General features: G+C 52.8%; 1 protein-coding gene across 2 annotated transcripts in view; it reads right to left on the bottom strand.

Moving 5' to 3' along the window:
• LOC116937525 (2-oxoglutarate dehydrogenase complex component E1-like) overlaps window positions 1-18,227 on the bottom strand; it is a 159,658-nt gene that overhangs the window by 120,971 nt on the left and 20,460 nt on the right. For both annotated transcript variants that reach the window (XM_076054890.1, XM_076054889.1), the window contains exons 2-3: window positions 5,151-5,524; window positions 187-381 (exon numbers count right to left, since the gene is read on the bottom strand). In XM_076054890.1, coding sequence (XP_075911005.1) covers window positions 187-381; window positions 5,151-5,522 — 567 coding nt within the window. In that variant the 5' untranslated portion in view covers window positions 5,523-5,524. The remainder of the gene's footprint in view (window positions 1-186; window positions 382-5,150; window positions 5,525-18,227) is intronic.

Here is an 18,227-nt window from a genome sequence, read left to right as displayed (position 1 = left end):
AGTACTACTGTGAGTACCTGCTACTACTGTGAGTACCTGGTACTACTGTGAGTACTACTGTGAGTATCTGCTACTACTGTGAGTACTACTGTGAGTGCCTGGTACTACTGTGAGTACCTGGTACTACTGTGAGTACTACTGTGAGTACCTGGTACTACTGTGAGTACCTGGTACTACTGTGAGTACCTGGTACGCCCGTATGAGTGACTGCACGGCAAGGTGATCCTCTATAATCTTGTTGTGTGGCCCTGTCGAGGCGGAGGGGAGGGGCGAGAGGGGGAGGGGCGAGAGGGGGAGGGGCGAGCCGGGCGCGGGGGGGCTGCAGTACGCCTGGCCAGGAGACGCTCCGGCAGAGGCCGCGCGGAAATACACATCCCACGACTTACACACACATATAGATATATACATATATATACATACACACATAGATATAGATACACATAGATATAGATACATATATAGATACATATAGACATAGAAATACACATCCCACGACTTACACACACATATATAGATATATATAGATACACAGATACACACACAGATATAGATACATATATATACATAGAAATACACATCCCACGACTTACACACACACACACATATAGATACATATATACACACATAGATACATACACATATACATAGAAATACACATCCCACGACTTACACACATATATATATATAGATATATACATATAGATACATATAGATACACACACAGATATAGATACACATAGATATACACACACAGACACACACACAGACACACATACATACATACACACATATACATAGAAATACACATCCCACGACTTACACACACACATAGATATATACATAGATACATATACATATAGATATACACATAGATACATATAGATACATATATACATAGAAATACACATCCCACGACTTACACACACACAGATACATATAGATACATATAGATATACATAGAAATACACATAGATACACATAGATATAGATACATATATAGATACATATAGACATAGAAATACACATCCCACGACTTACACACACATATACATATAGATACATACACACACAGACACACACACAAGGGGAGAGACACACACAGACACACACACAGACACACACAGACACACACACAGACACACACACAAGGGGAGAGACACACACAGACACACACACAGACACACACACAGACACACAAAGGGGAGAGACACACAAAGACACACACACAAGGGGAGAGACACACACAGACACACACACAGACACACACACAGACACAAAGACACACAGACACACACACAGACACACACAGACACACACACAGACACACACACAGACACACACACAAGGGGAGAATCATAGGGAGGAGGAGGAGAGAGAGGGAGACACAGGGAGAGAGAGAGAGATATGTGTGTTAATACTCACGCACGCAAATATTCACCCACTCACTCAGAGAGACACACAGAGAGACACAGAGAGAGACACAGAGCGAGAGAGAGAGACAGAGAGACACAGAGCGAGAGAGAGAGACAGAGAGAGACACGGAGAGAGATACAGAGAGAGATGCAGAGAGAGACACAGAGAGAGACACAAAGATGCAGAGAGACAGAGAGAGACAGAGACACAGAAAGAGACACGAGAGAGACACAGAGAGAGAGAGGCACAGAGAGACACAGAGAGAGACACAGAGAGAGACACAGAGAGAGACACACAGAGAGACACACAGAGAGACACACAGAGAGACACAGAAAGAGACACGAGAGAGAGGCACAGAGAGACACACAGAGAGACACAGAGAAACAGAGAGACACACAGAGAGACACAGCGAGAGAGACACAGAGAGAGACACAGAGAGAGACACAGACACACAGAGAGACACAGAGAGAGACACAGAGAGAGACACAGAGAGAGACAGAGAGAGAGGCACAGAGAGACACACAGAGAGACACAGAGAAACAGAGAGACACACAGAGAGACACAGCGAGAGAGACACAGAGAGAGACACAGAGAGAGAGACACAGAGAGAGAGACACAGAGAGACACAGCACACAACCACCGCCATTCGCCACTAAGTGCCGGTGACGTCACCACGGCGCTTGTGCCAGGCTATGTGCACGTTGAGGCCACGTGAAGCCTCGAACACCCGCTGGCAGGAGGTCACTGGGCAGACCCAGCAGGTGCTATGGGTCGACTGACTGAGACGACTTGAACCACCTGTGCCCCCTACTGTGACAACTTGCTGTGTTTTAGCCACTGGCTAAGGATTTGTGAGCTCCTCACACAATCCAGCCCGTAGGTTTCAATCTAGGATGGACCCTAGGCAGGCCAGCCTAAATGTTTCTAACCGGCGAAGATGTTCCATTAGGGGGGGGGTTTACGTTTCACAAGCGTAGAGAAGGGAGGGAATGACCGTGGCCGAGAAGACCTGAAGCTTCATGTGGAGCGACAGACCACGTAGCTTAAGGTTGCGCAACCGATGAAAAGATAATGCCGCTCGACTGATTCGGAGTGAGACCTCTGCTGTCAAACCGGACCCGGTCATTAGCACACTGGCCAGGTATGGGAAACTCTCCACTCTCTCCACAACTGCCCCATCACCGATTGGGAGTTGTGGGGGTGGAGTGTCCGATGGTACAAAATGCACAGGCAGGTGCTTAGTTTTGGTGGGGCTGATGGTAAGGCCCCATCTCTTAGTGGCACGCTCCAATTTCAGCAGCAGCGCCTCCAACTCCTCCTCTGAGTGAGCAGGAATTACCAGATCATCGGCATACATAACGTGGTTGAGCAATAGGGAGCCATCCCTTCACCGCACCCGGTCATCGATCAGCCTCCCATTGTATCTGTACCAGATGGAGATTCCTTCGGTACAGCCATGGAAGGCTTCATGAAATACGTGGTCAAAATAGATGTTAAATAATGTGGGAGCCAGAGGACATCCCTGTCGCACCCCAAGGTGTACAGGGAATGGCTCCGGCTCTCGGCCACGTAGTTTTACCCGGGCCTCTCACCATCATGAAGGCCCTTAATGATCGTGAGCGGAGAGTCAGGGACTCTGAAAGCACGAAGAACAACCCAGAGCCAAGGCCTACTGATGGTATCACAGGCCTTGACCAGGTCAATAAAGCAGAGATGTAGGTTTTGTTGGAATTCCCTACACCTCTGCTGCAGCAGACTGACAGAAAATATGGCATCTGTGCAGGACCGCCCTTTCCTGAAACCGCATTGGGGCTCCGCAAGCCTCTCCTCAGCGTGCCTGGCAAGGCGATGTTGAATAATCCTTGCCAGGACCTTTCCCGGCACACTGAGGGGTGAGATGCCCTTGTAGTTGTTACAGTCTGTGCGGTCCCCCTTCTTAAAGAGGGGGACCACCAGGGCATCCTTCAAATCCTGCAGAACCCGTCCAGTGGTCCAGACTGTTGTTATGATTTCATATAGGGCAGTCTGTGCACAAACGCCACCCTCCCTCAAAATTTCACTTGGGAGATCATCTCTGCCTGCTGCCTTTCCTGGTCTCAAGACTCCGGATCGCCTTCAGTACTTCCTCAACAGATGGCACCTCAGGCAGCCACTCACAGAGGGTGACTTCCTCTTCCAACATCTGAGGCACCGCAGCCTCAGCAGGGTCATCCTCACTTTGTGCCACGATGTTTTCTGGCTGAGGGATTTTCCCCTCCCCCAGGACCTCAAGGAAATGCTCAGCAAATCTGCAAACCTGTTCCTGGGTGTATGAGATTGGATCACCGTTCTTTTCCCCTAATGATGGTGATTGGTGTGGCGCTGAAAGTAACTTTTCTGATGGAGTTAAATAGAGATTTGTGATCACGGGCCACTGAGGCAGACTCCATCTCCTCAGCAACCCGCGACCACCACCCATCCTTGCAGCGCCTCACGGCTCTCCGAACCTCTAGCGAAGGCTGCGGTAAGCCTCCTCATTCTCTGACGTGGGATTCTGTAGACGGTGGGAGTGGGCCTGTCGATTTTTCTCGGCCAGCCTGAACACCTCCTCCGTCAGCCAGGGTCTCAGGGGAGGTCTGGACCGCGTACCCAAAGCAGCCATTGCAGCTGCGTGAGTGACAGTCCAAAACCTCGCCCATTTACCCTCGACATCAGGAGGAGTGGGGGACGATGCAAACCCAGCCGCAAGCGACGATGAAATACTCGCTGCAACTTTCATCAGCTGAGACAAGTCCACTGTGGGTTTGAATTGGGTCCCGGGTGTACACCCACCACCGGAGTGGAAGAATGTCAGGCGCATCTTACAGATGACAAGTCGATGGTCAGTGGGAAGATCATCTCCACGGTAGGTCCTGGTGTCAAGAACATGGCCCCGAATCCGCTGTTCCGTCACAATGTAGTCCAGCAGATGTTCTTGTTTGAACCCAGGATGTATCCATGATGTTGTGTGGAAGCGCTGAGGCTGCAACAGCGTGTTGGTGATTACAAGCCCATGGGCTGCACAGGAGTCTAGCAGCCTCCTGCCGTTGTTATTGAGCTGATCCGGCCCATGCCTTCCAATCACTCCAGACCAGGTGCCAGCATCATTACCAACTCGGGCATTGAAGCCACCCAACATGATGACTCTATCCCAAGCGGCCACTTTAGCTAGCACCTGTGACAGGTCATCGAAGGCATCCGACTCATCGGCCTTGCCTGCATCCCTCCACTGATGTTCATATTCGGTGGGGGCATAAGTAACCACGACCACCACTCATCGCCTCCGGTTGATGGGAAGGCGAGCCCAAAGTAGCCTGGGGCTTACAGCTTCCCACACCTCACCGCCCTTCATTATTTTGTTCAGAAGAAGAGCCACACCCTGTTGTTTGGCAGTCTGCTGCCCCGAGTATAGGACTGTCCACCCCTCATGGTGGCAGGAGCCAGAGCCGGTCCAGAGGACCTCCTGAATACCACAGAGATCCAGGCGGTACCGGTCCAGCTCCCGACAGAGGAGTGGCAGCCTCTCCTCCGCAGTGAGCGTTCGAACATTCCACGTGGCCACACGAAGCGGCTTTCTGTTTGCTTCTGGAGGAACCCCGATGGTAGAGATTCAATCTCCTGGCTCCGCCAAACTGGGGTTTGGCCAGGAGACGTCATAGGGTGACACAGAGAGAGACACACACACAGAGACCCAACCCATACCCACCCCACCCACCCACCTTGTGCACGCTGGACGGGTCGCGGTGCCAGGCTAAGTACATCTCCTCCACGTAGTTGGAAGAGCTGCCGCTGAGGAAGGACTCGGCAGCCAGGGGCGACGACAGCGGAGCGGCGGCGGTGCGGAGTGCACCGCCTCCACCACCGCCTCCACCGCCTCCACCGCCTCCGCCACCGCTCCCCAGGCTCAAGCTACGGAGCTGGGAGGAGGAGGCCACCCGGAGCCGCCCCCCTCCACCGCCTCCTCGGGCTCCCAGCCCCCCAGGGCGGTGAGTGGAGGAGGAGAGGGAGGAGAGGGAAGGGGGGAGGAGGGGAGAGCGCGGGGAGAGGGAAGGGAGGATGGGGGAGAGGCGGCACGCACAGACACGGTGCATGGCTGTGGGTGGGGCGTGGGGGGCAGTGGGGGGAGAGGGGGGAGATGGGGGGAGAGAGGGATGAGAGAGAGGGATGAGAGAGAGGGATGAGAGAGAGGGATGAGAGAGAGGGATGAGAGAGAGGGATGAGAGAGAGGGATGAGAGAGAGGGATGAGAGAGAGGGATGAGAGAGAGGGATGAGAGAGAGGGATGGGAGAGAGGGATGAGAGAGAGGGATGAGAGAGAGGGATGAGAGAGAGGGATGAGAGAGAGCGATGAGAGAGAGGGATGAGACAGAGGGATGGGAGAGAGGGATGAGAGAGAGGGATGAGAGAGAGGGATGAGAGAGAGGGATGAGAGAGAGGGATGAGAGAGAGGGATGAGAGAGAGGGATGAGAGAGAGGGATGAGAGAGAGAGGGATGAGAGAGAGGGATGAGAGAGAGAGGGATGAGAGAGAGAGGGATGAGAGAGAGGGATGAGAGAGAGAGGGATGAGAGAGAGAGGGATGAGAGAGAGAGGGATGAGAGAGAGGGATGAGAGAGAGGGATGAGAGAGAGGGATGAGAGAGAGGGATGAGAGAGAGGGATGAGAGAGAGGGATGAGAGAGAGGGGGACACGGACGGGGGAGTGGTTAACAAGCAGTATCCCACCGTCCTGCGTGGCGTTTGTATTCTCAGTCTTCTGCGTGGGGTTGTGGAGCGAAATAGCGGAGGACCCAGAGAATAATCCACGCGACCGCAGGAATAGAGAGAGAGAGAGAGCGAGACGTGCATTCCAAATATACAACACAGGCACTGGCAGAGTTGGGATAGAACCCCCGACTTTCCTGTATACCAGGCGAGGTAGTTAACATCTCGCAGGGTCACGGGGGTCGAACCCACGACCTCCTGTACACCAGGCGAGAGAGATAACATCTAGCTACCTCTCCTGGTGTACAGGAGGTCGTGAGTTCGACTCCGTGACCCTGAGAGATGTTAACTACCTCTCCCGGTGTACAGGAGGTCGTGAGTTCGACCCCGTGACCCTGAGAGATGTTAACTACCTCTCCCGGTGTACAGGAGGTCGTGAGTTCGACCCCGTGACCCTGAGAGATGTTGACTACCTCGCCTGGTGTACAGGAGGTCGTGAGTTCGACCCCGTGACCCTGAGAGATGTTGACTACCTCGCCTGGTGTACAGGAGGTCGTGAGTTCGACCCCGTGACCCTGAGAGATGTTAACTACCTCGCCTGGTGTACAGGAGGTCGTGAGTTCGACCCCGTGACCCTGAGAGATGTTAACTACCTCGCCCGGTGTACAGGAGGTCGTGAGTTCGACCACCGTGACCCCGAGAGATGTTGACTACCTCGCCCGGTGTACAGGAGGTCGTGAGTTCGACCACCGTGACCCTGAGAGATGTTGACTACCTCGCCTGGTGTACAGGAGGTCGTGAGTTCGACCCCGTGACCCTGAGAGATGTTAACTACCTCGCCTGGTGTACAGGAGGTCGTCAGTTCGACCCCGTGACCCCGAGAGATGTTAACTACCTCGCCCGGTGTACAGGAGGTCGTGAGTTCGATCACCGTGACCCTGAGAGATGTTGACTACCTCGCCTGGTATACAGGAGGTCGTGAGTTCGACCCCGTGACCCCGAGAGATGTTAACTACCTCGCCTGGTGTACAGGAGGTCGTGAGTTCGACCACCGTGACCCTGAGAGATGTTGACTACCTCGCCCGGTGTACAGGAGGTCGTGAGTTCGACCCCGTGACCCTGAGAGATGTTGACTACCTCGCCTGGTGTACAGGAGGTCGTCAGTTCGACCCCGTGACCCCGAGAGATGTTAACTACCTCGCCCGGTGTACAGGAGGTCGTGAGTTCGACCCCGTGACCCTGAGAGGTGTTGACTACCTCTCCTGGTGTACAGGAGGTCGTGAGTTCGACCCCGTGACCCTGAGAGATGTTAACTACCTCGCCTGGTGTACAGGAGGTCGTGAGTTCGACCCCCTGACCCTGAGAGATGTTAACTACCTCGCCTGGTGTACAGGAGGTCGTGAGTTCGACCCCGTGACCCCGAGAGATGTTGACTACCTCGCCCGGTGTACAGAAGGTCGTGAGTTCGACCCCGTGACCCTGAGAGATGTTGACTACCTCGCCTGGTGTACAGGAGGTCGTGAGTTCGACCCCGTGACCCCGAGAGATGTTGACTACCTCGCCCGGTGTACAGAAGGTCGTGAGTTCGACCCCGTGACCCTGAGAGATGTTGACTACCTCGCCTGGTGTACAGGAGGTCGTGAGTTCGACCCCGTGACCCTGAGAGATGTTGACTACCTCGCCTGGTGTACAGGAGGTCGTGAGTTCGACCCCGTGACCCTGAGAGATGTTGACTCCCTCTCCTGGTGTACAGGAGGTCGTGAGTTCGATAACCGTGACCCTGAAAGATGTTGACTACCTCGCCCGGTGTACAGGAGGTCGTGAGTTCGATCACCGTGACCCTGAGAGATGTTAACTACCTCTCCTGGTGTACAGGAGGTCGTGAGTTCGACCACCGTGACCCCGAGAGATGTTGACTACCTCGCTTGGTGTACAGGAGGTCGTGAGTTCGACCCCGTGACCTTGAGAGATGTTGACTATCTCGCCTGGTGTACAGGAGGTCGTGAGTTCGACCACCGTGACCCTGAGAGATGTTGACTACCTCGCCTGGTGTACAGGAGGTCGTGAGTTCGATCACCGTGACCCTGAGAGATGTTGACTACCTCGCCCGGTGTACAGGAGGTCGTGAGTTCGACCCCGTGACCCTGAGAGATGTTGACTACCTCTCCTGGTGTACAGGAGGTCGTGAGTTCGATCACCGTGACCCTGAGTGATGTTGACTCCCTTGCCTGGTGTACAGGAGGTCGTGAGTTCGACCCCGTGACCCTGAGAGATGTTGACTACCTCGCCCGGTGTACAGGAGGTCGTGAGTTCGACCCCGTGACCCCGAGAGATGTTAACTACCTCGCCTGGTGTGCAGGAGGTCGTGAGTTCGACCCCTGGACCCTGAGAGATGTTGACTACCTCGCCCGGTGCACAGGAGGTCGTCAGTTCGACCCCGTGACCCCGGAGAGATGTTGACTCCCTCGCCCGGTGTACAGGAGGTCGTGAGTTCGACCCCGTGACCCCGAGAGATGTTGACTCCCTCGCCCGGTGTACAAGAGGTCGTGAGTTCGATCACCGTGACCCTGAGTGATGTTGACTCCCTCGCCCGGTGTACAGGAGGTCGTGAGTTCGACCCCGTGACCCCGTGACCCCGACAGATGTTGACTCCCTCGCCCGGTGTACAGGAGGTCGTGAGTTCGACCACCGTGACCCTGACAATGCCTGCTGCTGCTGCTGCTGCTGTGTATTTGGTGTCTGCGTCTCTCTCTCTCTCTATCTCTCTCCCCGTCGCGGGCACCGCATTTAGAATCGACGTCACGCCGTGCGAGGGCATTTGCCCGGTGCTCTACGTTTTCCACGCGACGATGACGACGACGACGATGGGCTGGTTTAACAACGAACCACAACTTCGCTTCTTCACCGAGCATCGTACGTCCGATGGGGGGGGGGGAAAATAAAAATAAAAAAAATAAAAATCGGAGCAGGTTTTTATACCCCCCCCCCCCCCATTCAGGACGGCAGTAACCCAGGAGTTGTGTGTGGTCAAAGCGGCGATCCGCTTACCCTCGCAAAAGCCGTCGCCCTACGTTGGCCACCTGAACATCTGAGCACGGCTCCCCATTAATTGCCGGCAGACGAAAAGGGTAAACCTCCCACCCCCCCACCCCATCCACCCCACGCAAAAATTCCTTATTTTTTCACAGCTTCGATACCGGCATTTAAATAAATCATTAAAGGCGAACACGCCAAAAAAAAAAAACCACGGTCCCCTGCGATGTGGTGAATACTCCCTCTCCCCAAAACTAATTTTATTTTATTATTTTTTTTACTCGGGAGGCAGGAGGTCGCTGCTGGATACGGTCCACGCGCCTCTGCCTGACTTTTGGTCGACAATGCCGTCCTTGTTCTGGGTCCTTTCGGTAAAGTCACCACCACCACCACCACCACGTAGGAGGGAAATATTAAAATAATATAAATATATAAAACAATAAAATTATTGTAAAACAATAAAATTATTATTCTTGGTTCCTTCGGTAAAGTCACCACCACGTTAGAAGGGAAACAATAAAATAATAAAAATACCAAACAATAAAAAATTCTCACGACGTTTCGACTGCAACACAAAGCAGCAATCATCATCAGGTGCGAAAACCACAGCAAGGACATTTGACGAAAAGTGCCGGGTTTTTTTCCTCCTCTCTCAACGCCCTTAACAACGTCCTTAACTTTTGATTTAAAGCTTTCGTGACTGCAGTAATTCATATTCCTTAGTTTTTTCGGTAAAGTCACGTTGAAGGGAAACAATAAAAAATATATAAAACAATAAAAATTCACACCTGAAGACGACCGTTTGAGTTATGGTCGAAACGTCGTGAGAATTTTTTTTATTGTTTTATATATTTTTTATTATTTTGTTGTTTCCCTTCAACGTGGTGACTTTACCGAAAGAACTAAGCATATATGAACGTCCTTAACGTCGAGGAAAAAAAAAGACCGTGAATTCCCCGCAGTCACGAAAGCTTCGAATCGAAATGTAACGCCGTCCTTGGCACGTGACCCCGTTTCGAACTCCGCCGCTGTTGCCATCTTGGCCAAGTCCGGGGACCGTGAACCCGCTTTTCCCCCAGGGCTTGGGAATTGACGATGCGACTTCGAACCCGCGCCGCTGGCTTTCTTTGCTTATTTCAGGGGGCACCGCGGTGGGAACGGGGGGAGGTCGTGGGTCCGACCGCGACCACTGACGACGCCTCTTTGCATATTTGGTGTTTGCGTCTCTCTCCTCTCTCTCTCTCTCTCTCTCTCTCTCTCTCTCTCCTCTCTCTCTCTCCTCTCTCTCTCTCTCTCTCTCTCCTCTCTCTCTCTCCTCTCTCTCTCCTCTCTTTCTCTCTTTCTCTCTCCTCTCTCCTCTCTCTCTCTCCTCTCTCTCTCTCCTCTCTCTCTCTCTCCTCTCTCTCTCTCTCTCCTCTCTCTCCTCTCTCTCTCTCTCTCTCTCCTCTTTCTCTCTCCTCTCTCTCCTCTCTCTCTCTCCTCTCTCTCTCTCGTCATCGTGGTGGCGTGATGTTATCTTCTCCCGCCCCCGGTATGCACGGGGGTCGTGGGTTCGATCCCGGCCACTGACCATGCCCGCCGCTGCTGCTGTAGATTTGGAGTCTGCGTGTCTCTCCCTCATCATCATCATCACGGTGGCTAGGAGATGTTAACTACCTCGCCTGGTATGCACGGGGTCGTGGGTTCGATCCCGGCCACTGACCATGCCCGCCGCTGCTGCTGTAGATTTGGAGTCTGCGTCTCTCTCACCATCATCATCATCACAGTGGATAGATGTTAACTACCTCGCCTGGTATGCACGGGGTCGTGAGTTCAATCCCCAACCCTGACCATGCCTGCTGCTGCTGCTGTAGATTTGGAGTCTGCGTGTCTCTCCCTCATCATTATCACCACAGTGGCTAGGAGATGTTAACTACCTCGCCTGGTATGCACGGGGTCGTGGGTTCGATCCAGACCACTGACCATGCCCGCTGCTGCTGTATATTTGGAGTCTGCGTGTCTCTCTCATCATTATCATCACCAGTGGCTAGATGTTAACTACCTCGCCCGGTATGCACGGGGTCGTGGGTTTGATCCAGACCACTGACCATGCCTGCCGCTGCTGTATATTTGGAGTTTGCGTGTCTCTCCCTCATCATCATCACGGTGGCTAGGAGATGTTAACTACCTCGGCTGGTATACAGGAGGCCGTGGGTTCGATCCAGACCACTGACCATGCCCGCTGCTGCTGAATATTTGGAGTCTGCGTCTCTCTCATCATCATCATCACCACAGTGGCTATGAGATGTTAACTACCTAGCGCGGTATGCAGGGGGTCGTGGGTTTGATCCAGACCACTGACCATGCCCGCTGCTGCTGTAGATTTGGAGTCTGCGTGTCTCTCCCTCATCATTATCACCACGGTGGCTAGGAGATGTTAACTACCTCGCCTGGTATGCAGGGGGTCGTGGGTTCGATCCCGACCACTGACCGTGCCTGCTGCTGCTGTAGATTTGGAGTCTGCGTGTCTCTCTCTCATCATTATCATCACCACAGTGGATAGATGTTAACTACCTTGCCCGGTATACAGGAGGTCGTCGATTTGATCCAGACCACTGACCATGCCTGCCGCTGCTGAATATTTGGAGTCTGCATCTCTCTCATCATCACCACGGTGGCTAGGAGATGTTAACTACCTCGCCCAGTATACAGGGGGTCGTGGGTTTGATCCAGACCAGTGACCGTGCCCGCCGCTGCTGTATATTTGGAGTCTGCGTGTCTCTCTCATCATTATCATCACCAGTGGCTAGATGTTAACTACGTCGCCCGGTATGCACGGGGTCGTGGGTTTGATCCAGACCACTGACCATGCATGCCGCTGCTGCTGAATATTTGGAGTCTGCGTGTCTCTCTCTCCCCGTGGTGGTCACTGCGTGGATATTTTTTTCAGCTTTTTTCCCACCACATTCAGAATGAACGTCACGCGTTGAGATTATTTTGATTATTTTGGCTGCTATGAATGTCCCAAACGATGGGGCCACTTTGTTGAGCTGCTATCAATTTGGCGATGTCAAGGGTGGCTTCTGAACAAATAAGTTAATTAGCTCAGCGGGGCTTTGCCTGGTAGGATGGAGGATGGTTTAGTTATTGTATTTGTAATTTGAACTACTGTCGTAATTGTGTTTCTTGTTGTTGTAACGCTGTGCCTCCTACTGGACATCTGAGACAAAAGAGCTTTATAGTGCTGAGGATCCCTCCTGCAGTATAAATACTGATTCTGGGTCTCTGTGATTCTGGGTCTCTGTGATTCTGGGTCTCTGTGATTCTGGGTCTCTGTGGGTCTCTGTGATTCTGGGTCTCTGTGGGTCTCTGTGGGTCTCTGTGGGTCTCTGTGAGTTGTGGGTCTGTGTGGGTCTCTGTGGGTCTCTGTGAGTGTGGGTCTGTGTGGGTCTCTGTGGGTCTCTGTGGGTGTGGGTCTGTGTGGGTCTCTGTGGGTCTGTGTGGGTCTCTGTGGATGTGGGTCTGTGTGGGTCTCTGTGAGGGTGGGTCTGTGTGGGTCTCTGTGGGTCTGGGTCTGTGTGGGTCTCTGTGGGTCTCTGTGGGTCTGGGTCTGTGTGGGTCTCTGTGGGTCTCTGTGGGTCTCTGTGGATGTGGGTCTGTGTGGGTCTCTGTGGGTCTGGGTCTGCGTGGGTCTCTGTGGGTCTCTGTGGGTGTGGGTCTGTGTGGGTCTCTGTGAGGGTGGGTCTGTGTGGGTCTCTGTGGGTCTCTGTGGGTCTCTGTGGGTCTGTGTGGGTCTATGAGTGTGGTTCTCTATGAGTGTGGGTCTCTATGAGTGTGGGTCTCTATGAGTCTCTATGAGTGTGGGTCTCTATGAGTCTCTATGAGTGTGGTTCTCTATGAGTGTGGGTCTATGTGGGTCTCTATGAGTGTTGGTCTCTATGAGTGTGGGTCTATGTGGGTCTCTATGATTGTGGGTCCCTATGAATGTGGGTCTCTGTGGGTCTCTATGAGTGTGGATCTTCGTGGGTCTCTGAGTATGGGTCTCTGTGGGTCTCTATGAGTATGGGTCTCTGTGGGTCTCTCTGAGTGTAGGTCTCTGAATGTGGGTCTCTATGAGTGTGGGTCTCTGTGAGTCTCTGTGGATCTGCAGAATTCACATCGCAAGTTTAAGAGCATTTGTCCACGTGATGCTGATGATGCTGCTGATGATGATGCTGCTGATGCTATCAGCCACGTGGCAGAGCTGCTACCACGTCGTGTGATGGCAAGGCGGTCGCCTCTGACAAAGCGGTGCTAACACAGCAGCTCATTGGGGCCTTGCACCTGCTACAAACGAAGGCAGTTGAATCGTTTAGTTTTAGAATGCCGTAAGCAAGTCAAGCTGGTTCAAGCCTGCCTGCGGTCAACAGGGTCACTGCACAGCCTGCGTGCGTGTGTGCGACGTGACGTGGCCATTGTGAACCCGGCTGACTTGAGAGAGAGAGAGAGACTGGGGGAGAGACTGGGGGAGAGATAAGGGAGGGAGAGAGAAGAGAGGAAGGGAGAGGGAGGGTAGATAGAGAGGGAGAAAGAGAGAGATGGGGAGACGGAGATAGACGGAGTGAGAGAGAGAGGAGAGAGACAGGAGAGAGACAGAGAGACGGAGTGAGAGGGGGAGAGACAGAGAGACAGAGACACGGAGTGAGAGAGAGGAGACACACAGAGGGAGAGAGACAGAGAGAGAGAGACAGAGAGGGAGAGAGACAGAGAGACAGAGAGACGGAGTGACAGAGAGACAGAGAGACGGAGTGAGAGACAGAGAGAGAGAGACGGAGAGACAGAGTGAGAGAGACAGAGAGAGGGAGAGACAGAGAGACGGAGTGAGAGACAGAGAGACACAGAGACAGAGAGACAGAGAGAGGGAGAGACAGAGAGACGGAGTGAGAGACAGAGAGACACAGAGACAGAGAGACAGAGGGAGAGACGGAGGGAGGATGATGTAGATGCTCACCCCGAGCCCTCATTACTTTGCTAGCGGCATTGTCTTTGAGCTGTGTTAACGCCTTTTGGCGTCATCTGGTCGAGCACCAATTGGGTCGAGGCTCAAAAAGAAAGCCATCTCTGGTGTGGACCAATCAGTTTCAAGGACAATGCCACAAATAGTATCATAGTATGTTGTTTGTTTGCATTTTGACTGCAGGTATTGTGGCTAATGCGGTAAACATGAATCCTTGTTAAAAAAAAAAGGTTTCAGTTTTGCTGCCAGAAAAAAGGGGGAAAACCACCCCTATTATTATAATTTGATACTGGCAAAAGGAGGTCTAATGATGATGTAGATGCTCACCCCGAGCCCTCATTACTTTACTAGCAGCATTGTACATGAGACCTCCTTTGCCAGAAACAAGATATAGGAATAGGTTTTTACCCTTTTAACTGGCACACAAACTGACACCTTTATTCAAGGCATCGTGTTTGCAATAACCACAACACAAGCAGTCAAAATGCAAACAAAAAGAGACAACTCTGATAATAATATTATGCACTGTCCTTGAATTTGATTGGTCCACACCCTATATCTTGTTTCTGGCAAAGGAGGTCTCATAATGTTAATGCTCACCCCGAGCCCTCAATACTCTGATAGTGCGCTGTTTTTGAGTTGTACGCCTTTTGGCGTCTTCTGGTCCAACACCAATGGAGACTAAAGGGCTCTAAGAAAAGCCGTCTCGGGTGTGGACCAATCAAATTCAAGGACAGTGCCGATATTATCATCAGAGTTGTCTCTTTTTTGTTTGCATTTTGACTGCTTGTGTTGTGGTTATTGCAAACACGATGCCTTGAATAAAGGTGTCAGTTTTTGTGCCAGTTAAAAGGGTAAAACCTATTCCTATATCTTGTTTCTGGCAAAGGAGGTCTCATGATGTAAAGGCTCACCCCGAGCCCTCAAAACTCTGATGGTGGCGCTGTTTTTGAGTTGTACGCCTTTTGGCGTCTTCTGGTCCAACACCAATGGAGACTAGGCTCTAAGAAAAGCCGTCTCGGGTGTGGACCAATCAAATTCAAGGACAGTGCCGATATTATCATCAGAGTTGTCTCTTTTTTGTTTGCATTTTGACTGCTTGTGTTGTGGTCATTGCAAACATGATGCCTTGAATAAAGGTGTCAGTTTTTGTGCCAGTTAAAAGGGTAAAAACCTATTTCTATAGCGGAATTTGTCTTTGAGCTGTGTTAGACGCCTTTTGGCGTCCTCTGGTCGAGCACCAAATTGGGTCGAGGCTCCAAAAGAAAGCCGTCCCTCGGCGTGGACCAAATCAGTTTCAAGGACAATGCCACCGCCGTCATATTATCACGCTGTGCGTGTGTTGGTGTTTTTAGTTTGAAATGTTGACTGCAGGCGTTGTGGTCAATGCGGTAAACATGAATCCTTGTTAAAACAAAAAAAACACGGTTTCAGTTATAAGAACCATACGAGTTAGTTTTCTTGCAGCCACGGAAACTTCAAATCTGGAATAAAGCACGGGCACGTGTTTACCAGTGCCGGATGAAGCTGGTGCGGACGGGGGCCCGGTGGGCCTGTAGCATGTGCTATAAAAAGAGGGCCCTAAATACAAATTTTTTTTTTTTAAAAACACCCAAATATTCAAATGCCGTAACTTGCACAGGAAAGTAATTGTGTGGTTTTTTTTTCCTGCCACTTGCTATGCCGACGCAGATAGCGCGACAATTCGCTGACCGTCAAACAACCCCGGTCGTTCATAAAAGTCGAAGGCGGTACACACACACGCACGCACACACACACACACGCACACACACACACGCACACACACACGCACACACACGCACACACACACGCACACACACACACGCACACACACGCACACACACGCACGCACGCGCTCGCCAAAGTACTGCAAGCGACAGAGCGAGCGAAGAATCGCTCCAACCGGAATTGATAACATTCGATACTTTTGCTACCCGGGGATAATCCGTCGCCGGTCGTCACGCACGCAGCCCGCATGAAGTTAACTGGGGTCAAAACGTAACAAAAATTTTCGGTGCAGGAGAGCGGGCGGGCGAGAGAGAGAGACAGAGAGAGAGACGTAGAGAGAGACGTAGAGAGAGAGAGAGACGTAGAGAGAGAGACAGAGAGAGAGACGTAGAGAGAGAGAGAGACATAGAGAGAGACAGAGAGAGACAGACAGAGAGAGACAGAGAGAGACAGAGAGAGAGACAGAGAGAGAGACGTAGAGAGAGACGTAGAGAGAGAGAGAGACGTAGAGAGAGAGAGACAGAGAGACGTAGAGAGAGAGACAGAGAGACAGAGAGAGAGAGACGTAGAGAGAGACAGAGAGACGTAGAGAGAGAGAGACAGAGAGAGAGAGACAGAGAGAGAGAGAGACGTAGAGAGAGAGAGACGTAGAGAGAGAGACAGAGAGACGTAGAGAGAGAGACAGAGAGAGACAGAGAGAGAGAGAGACGTAGAGAGACAGAGAGACAGAGAGACGTAGAGAGAGAGACAGAGAGACAGAGAGAGAGACAGAGAGACGTAGAGAGAGAGACGTAGAGGGAGAGAGAGACGTAGAGAGAGAGAGAGACGTAGAGAGAGAGAGACAGAGAGACGTAGAGAGAGACAGAGAGACGTAGAGAGAGAGACAGAGAGAGAGACAGACGTAGAGAGAGAGACAGAGACAGAGAGACAGAGAGACGTAGAGAGAGACAGAGAGACAGAGAGACAGAGAGAGACGTAGAGAGACAGAGAGAGAGAGAGACAGAGAGACGTAGAGAGAGAGGGGGGGAGAGCGGAGAGGATGGGGGGGAGAGGGGGGGTGGTGGCGGTGACCGCTCTTGCCCCGGGACACGACGTCCCCAGAGCCCCAGAGTCACGAGAGGTGAAGTATGGAGCCACGTGCAGTGTGGGGTTACACTGTGGGGGGTGACGGGGTGGGTGGGTGGGTGAGTGGTGTGGGGAGTGGGTGGGTGGCTAAGTGGGTGAGGGTGTGAGTGGGTAGGGGGTGAGTGGGTGGGTGGGTAAGTGGGTGAGTGGGTAAGGGGGTGAGTGAGTGGGTGAGTGGGTAGGGGGGTGAGGGTGTGAGGTGAGTGGGTAGGGGGGTGAGTGAGTGGGTGAGTGGGTAGGTGGTGAGGGTGTGAGGTGAGTGAGTGAGTGGGTAGGGGGTGAGTGGGTGGGTGGGTAAGTGGGTGAGTGGGTAAGGGGGTGAGTGAGTGGGTAGGGGGTGAGGGTGTGAGGTGAGTGAGTGAGTGGGTAGGGGGTGAGTGAGGGTGTGAGTGGGTGGGTGAGTGAGTGAGTGGGTAAGGGGGTGAGTGAGTGGGTAGGGGGTGAGGGTGTGAGGTGAGTGAGTGAGTGGGTAGGGGGTGAGTGAGGGTGTGAGTGGGTGGGTGAGTGAGTGAGTGGATGAGGGTGAGTGGGTGAGTGGGTAGGGGGTGAGGGTGTGAGGGTGTGAGGGTGTGGGTGGGTGAGTGAGTGGGTGGATGCGTGAGTGAGTGAGTGAGGTTGTGAGTGGGTGAGTGAGTGGGTAGGGGGTGAGTGAGTGGGTGAGTGGATGAGGGTGAGTGGGTGAGTGGGTAGGGGGTGAGGGTGTGAGGGTGTGGGGTGAGTGAGTGGGTAGGGGGTGAGTGAGTGGGTGTGGATGAGGGTGAGTGGGTGGGTGAGTGAGTGGATGAGGGTGAGTGGGTGGGTGGGTGAGTGGGTAGAGGGTGAGGGTGTGAGTGGGTGGATGCGTGAGTGAGTGAGTGAGGTTGTGAGTGGGTGAGTGAGTGGGTATGGGGTGAGTGAGTGGGTGAGTGAGTGGATGAGGGTGAGTGAGTGGGTGAGTGGGTAGGGGGTGAGGGTGTGAGTGAGTGGGTGGGTGCGTGAGTGAGTGAGTGAGGTTGTGAGTGGGTGAGTGAGTGGGTATGGGGTGAGTGAGGGTGTGAGTGGGTGGGTGAGTGAGTGAGTGAGTGGATGAGGGTGAGTGGGTGAGTGGGTAGGGGGTGAGGGTGTGAGGGTGTGGGGTGAGTGAGTGGGTAGGGGGTGAGTGAGTGGGTGAGTGGATGAGGGTGAGTGGGTGGGTGAGTGAGTGGATGAGGGTGAGTGGGTGAGTGGGTAGGGG

This window comes from Petromyzon marinus, chromosome 68 (genome assembly GCF_048934315.1).
Source record: "Petromyzon marinus isolate PM22_M1 ecotype Great Lakes invasive population chromosome 68, UKy_Petmar_22M1.pri1.0, whole genome shotgun sequence".
Lineage (NCBI taxonomy): Eukaryota > Metazoa > Chordata > Hyperoartia > Petromyzontiformes > Petromyzontidae > Petromyzon > Petromyzon marinus.
Note: the sequence above shows the minus strand (reverse complement) of the source record. Positions and strands in the feature narration are given on the sequence as shown.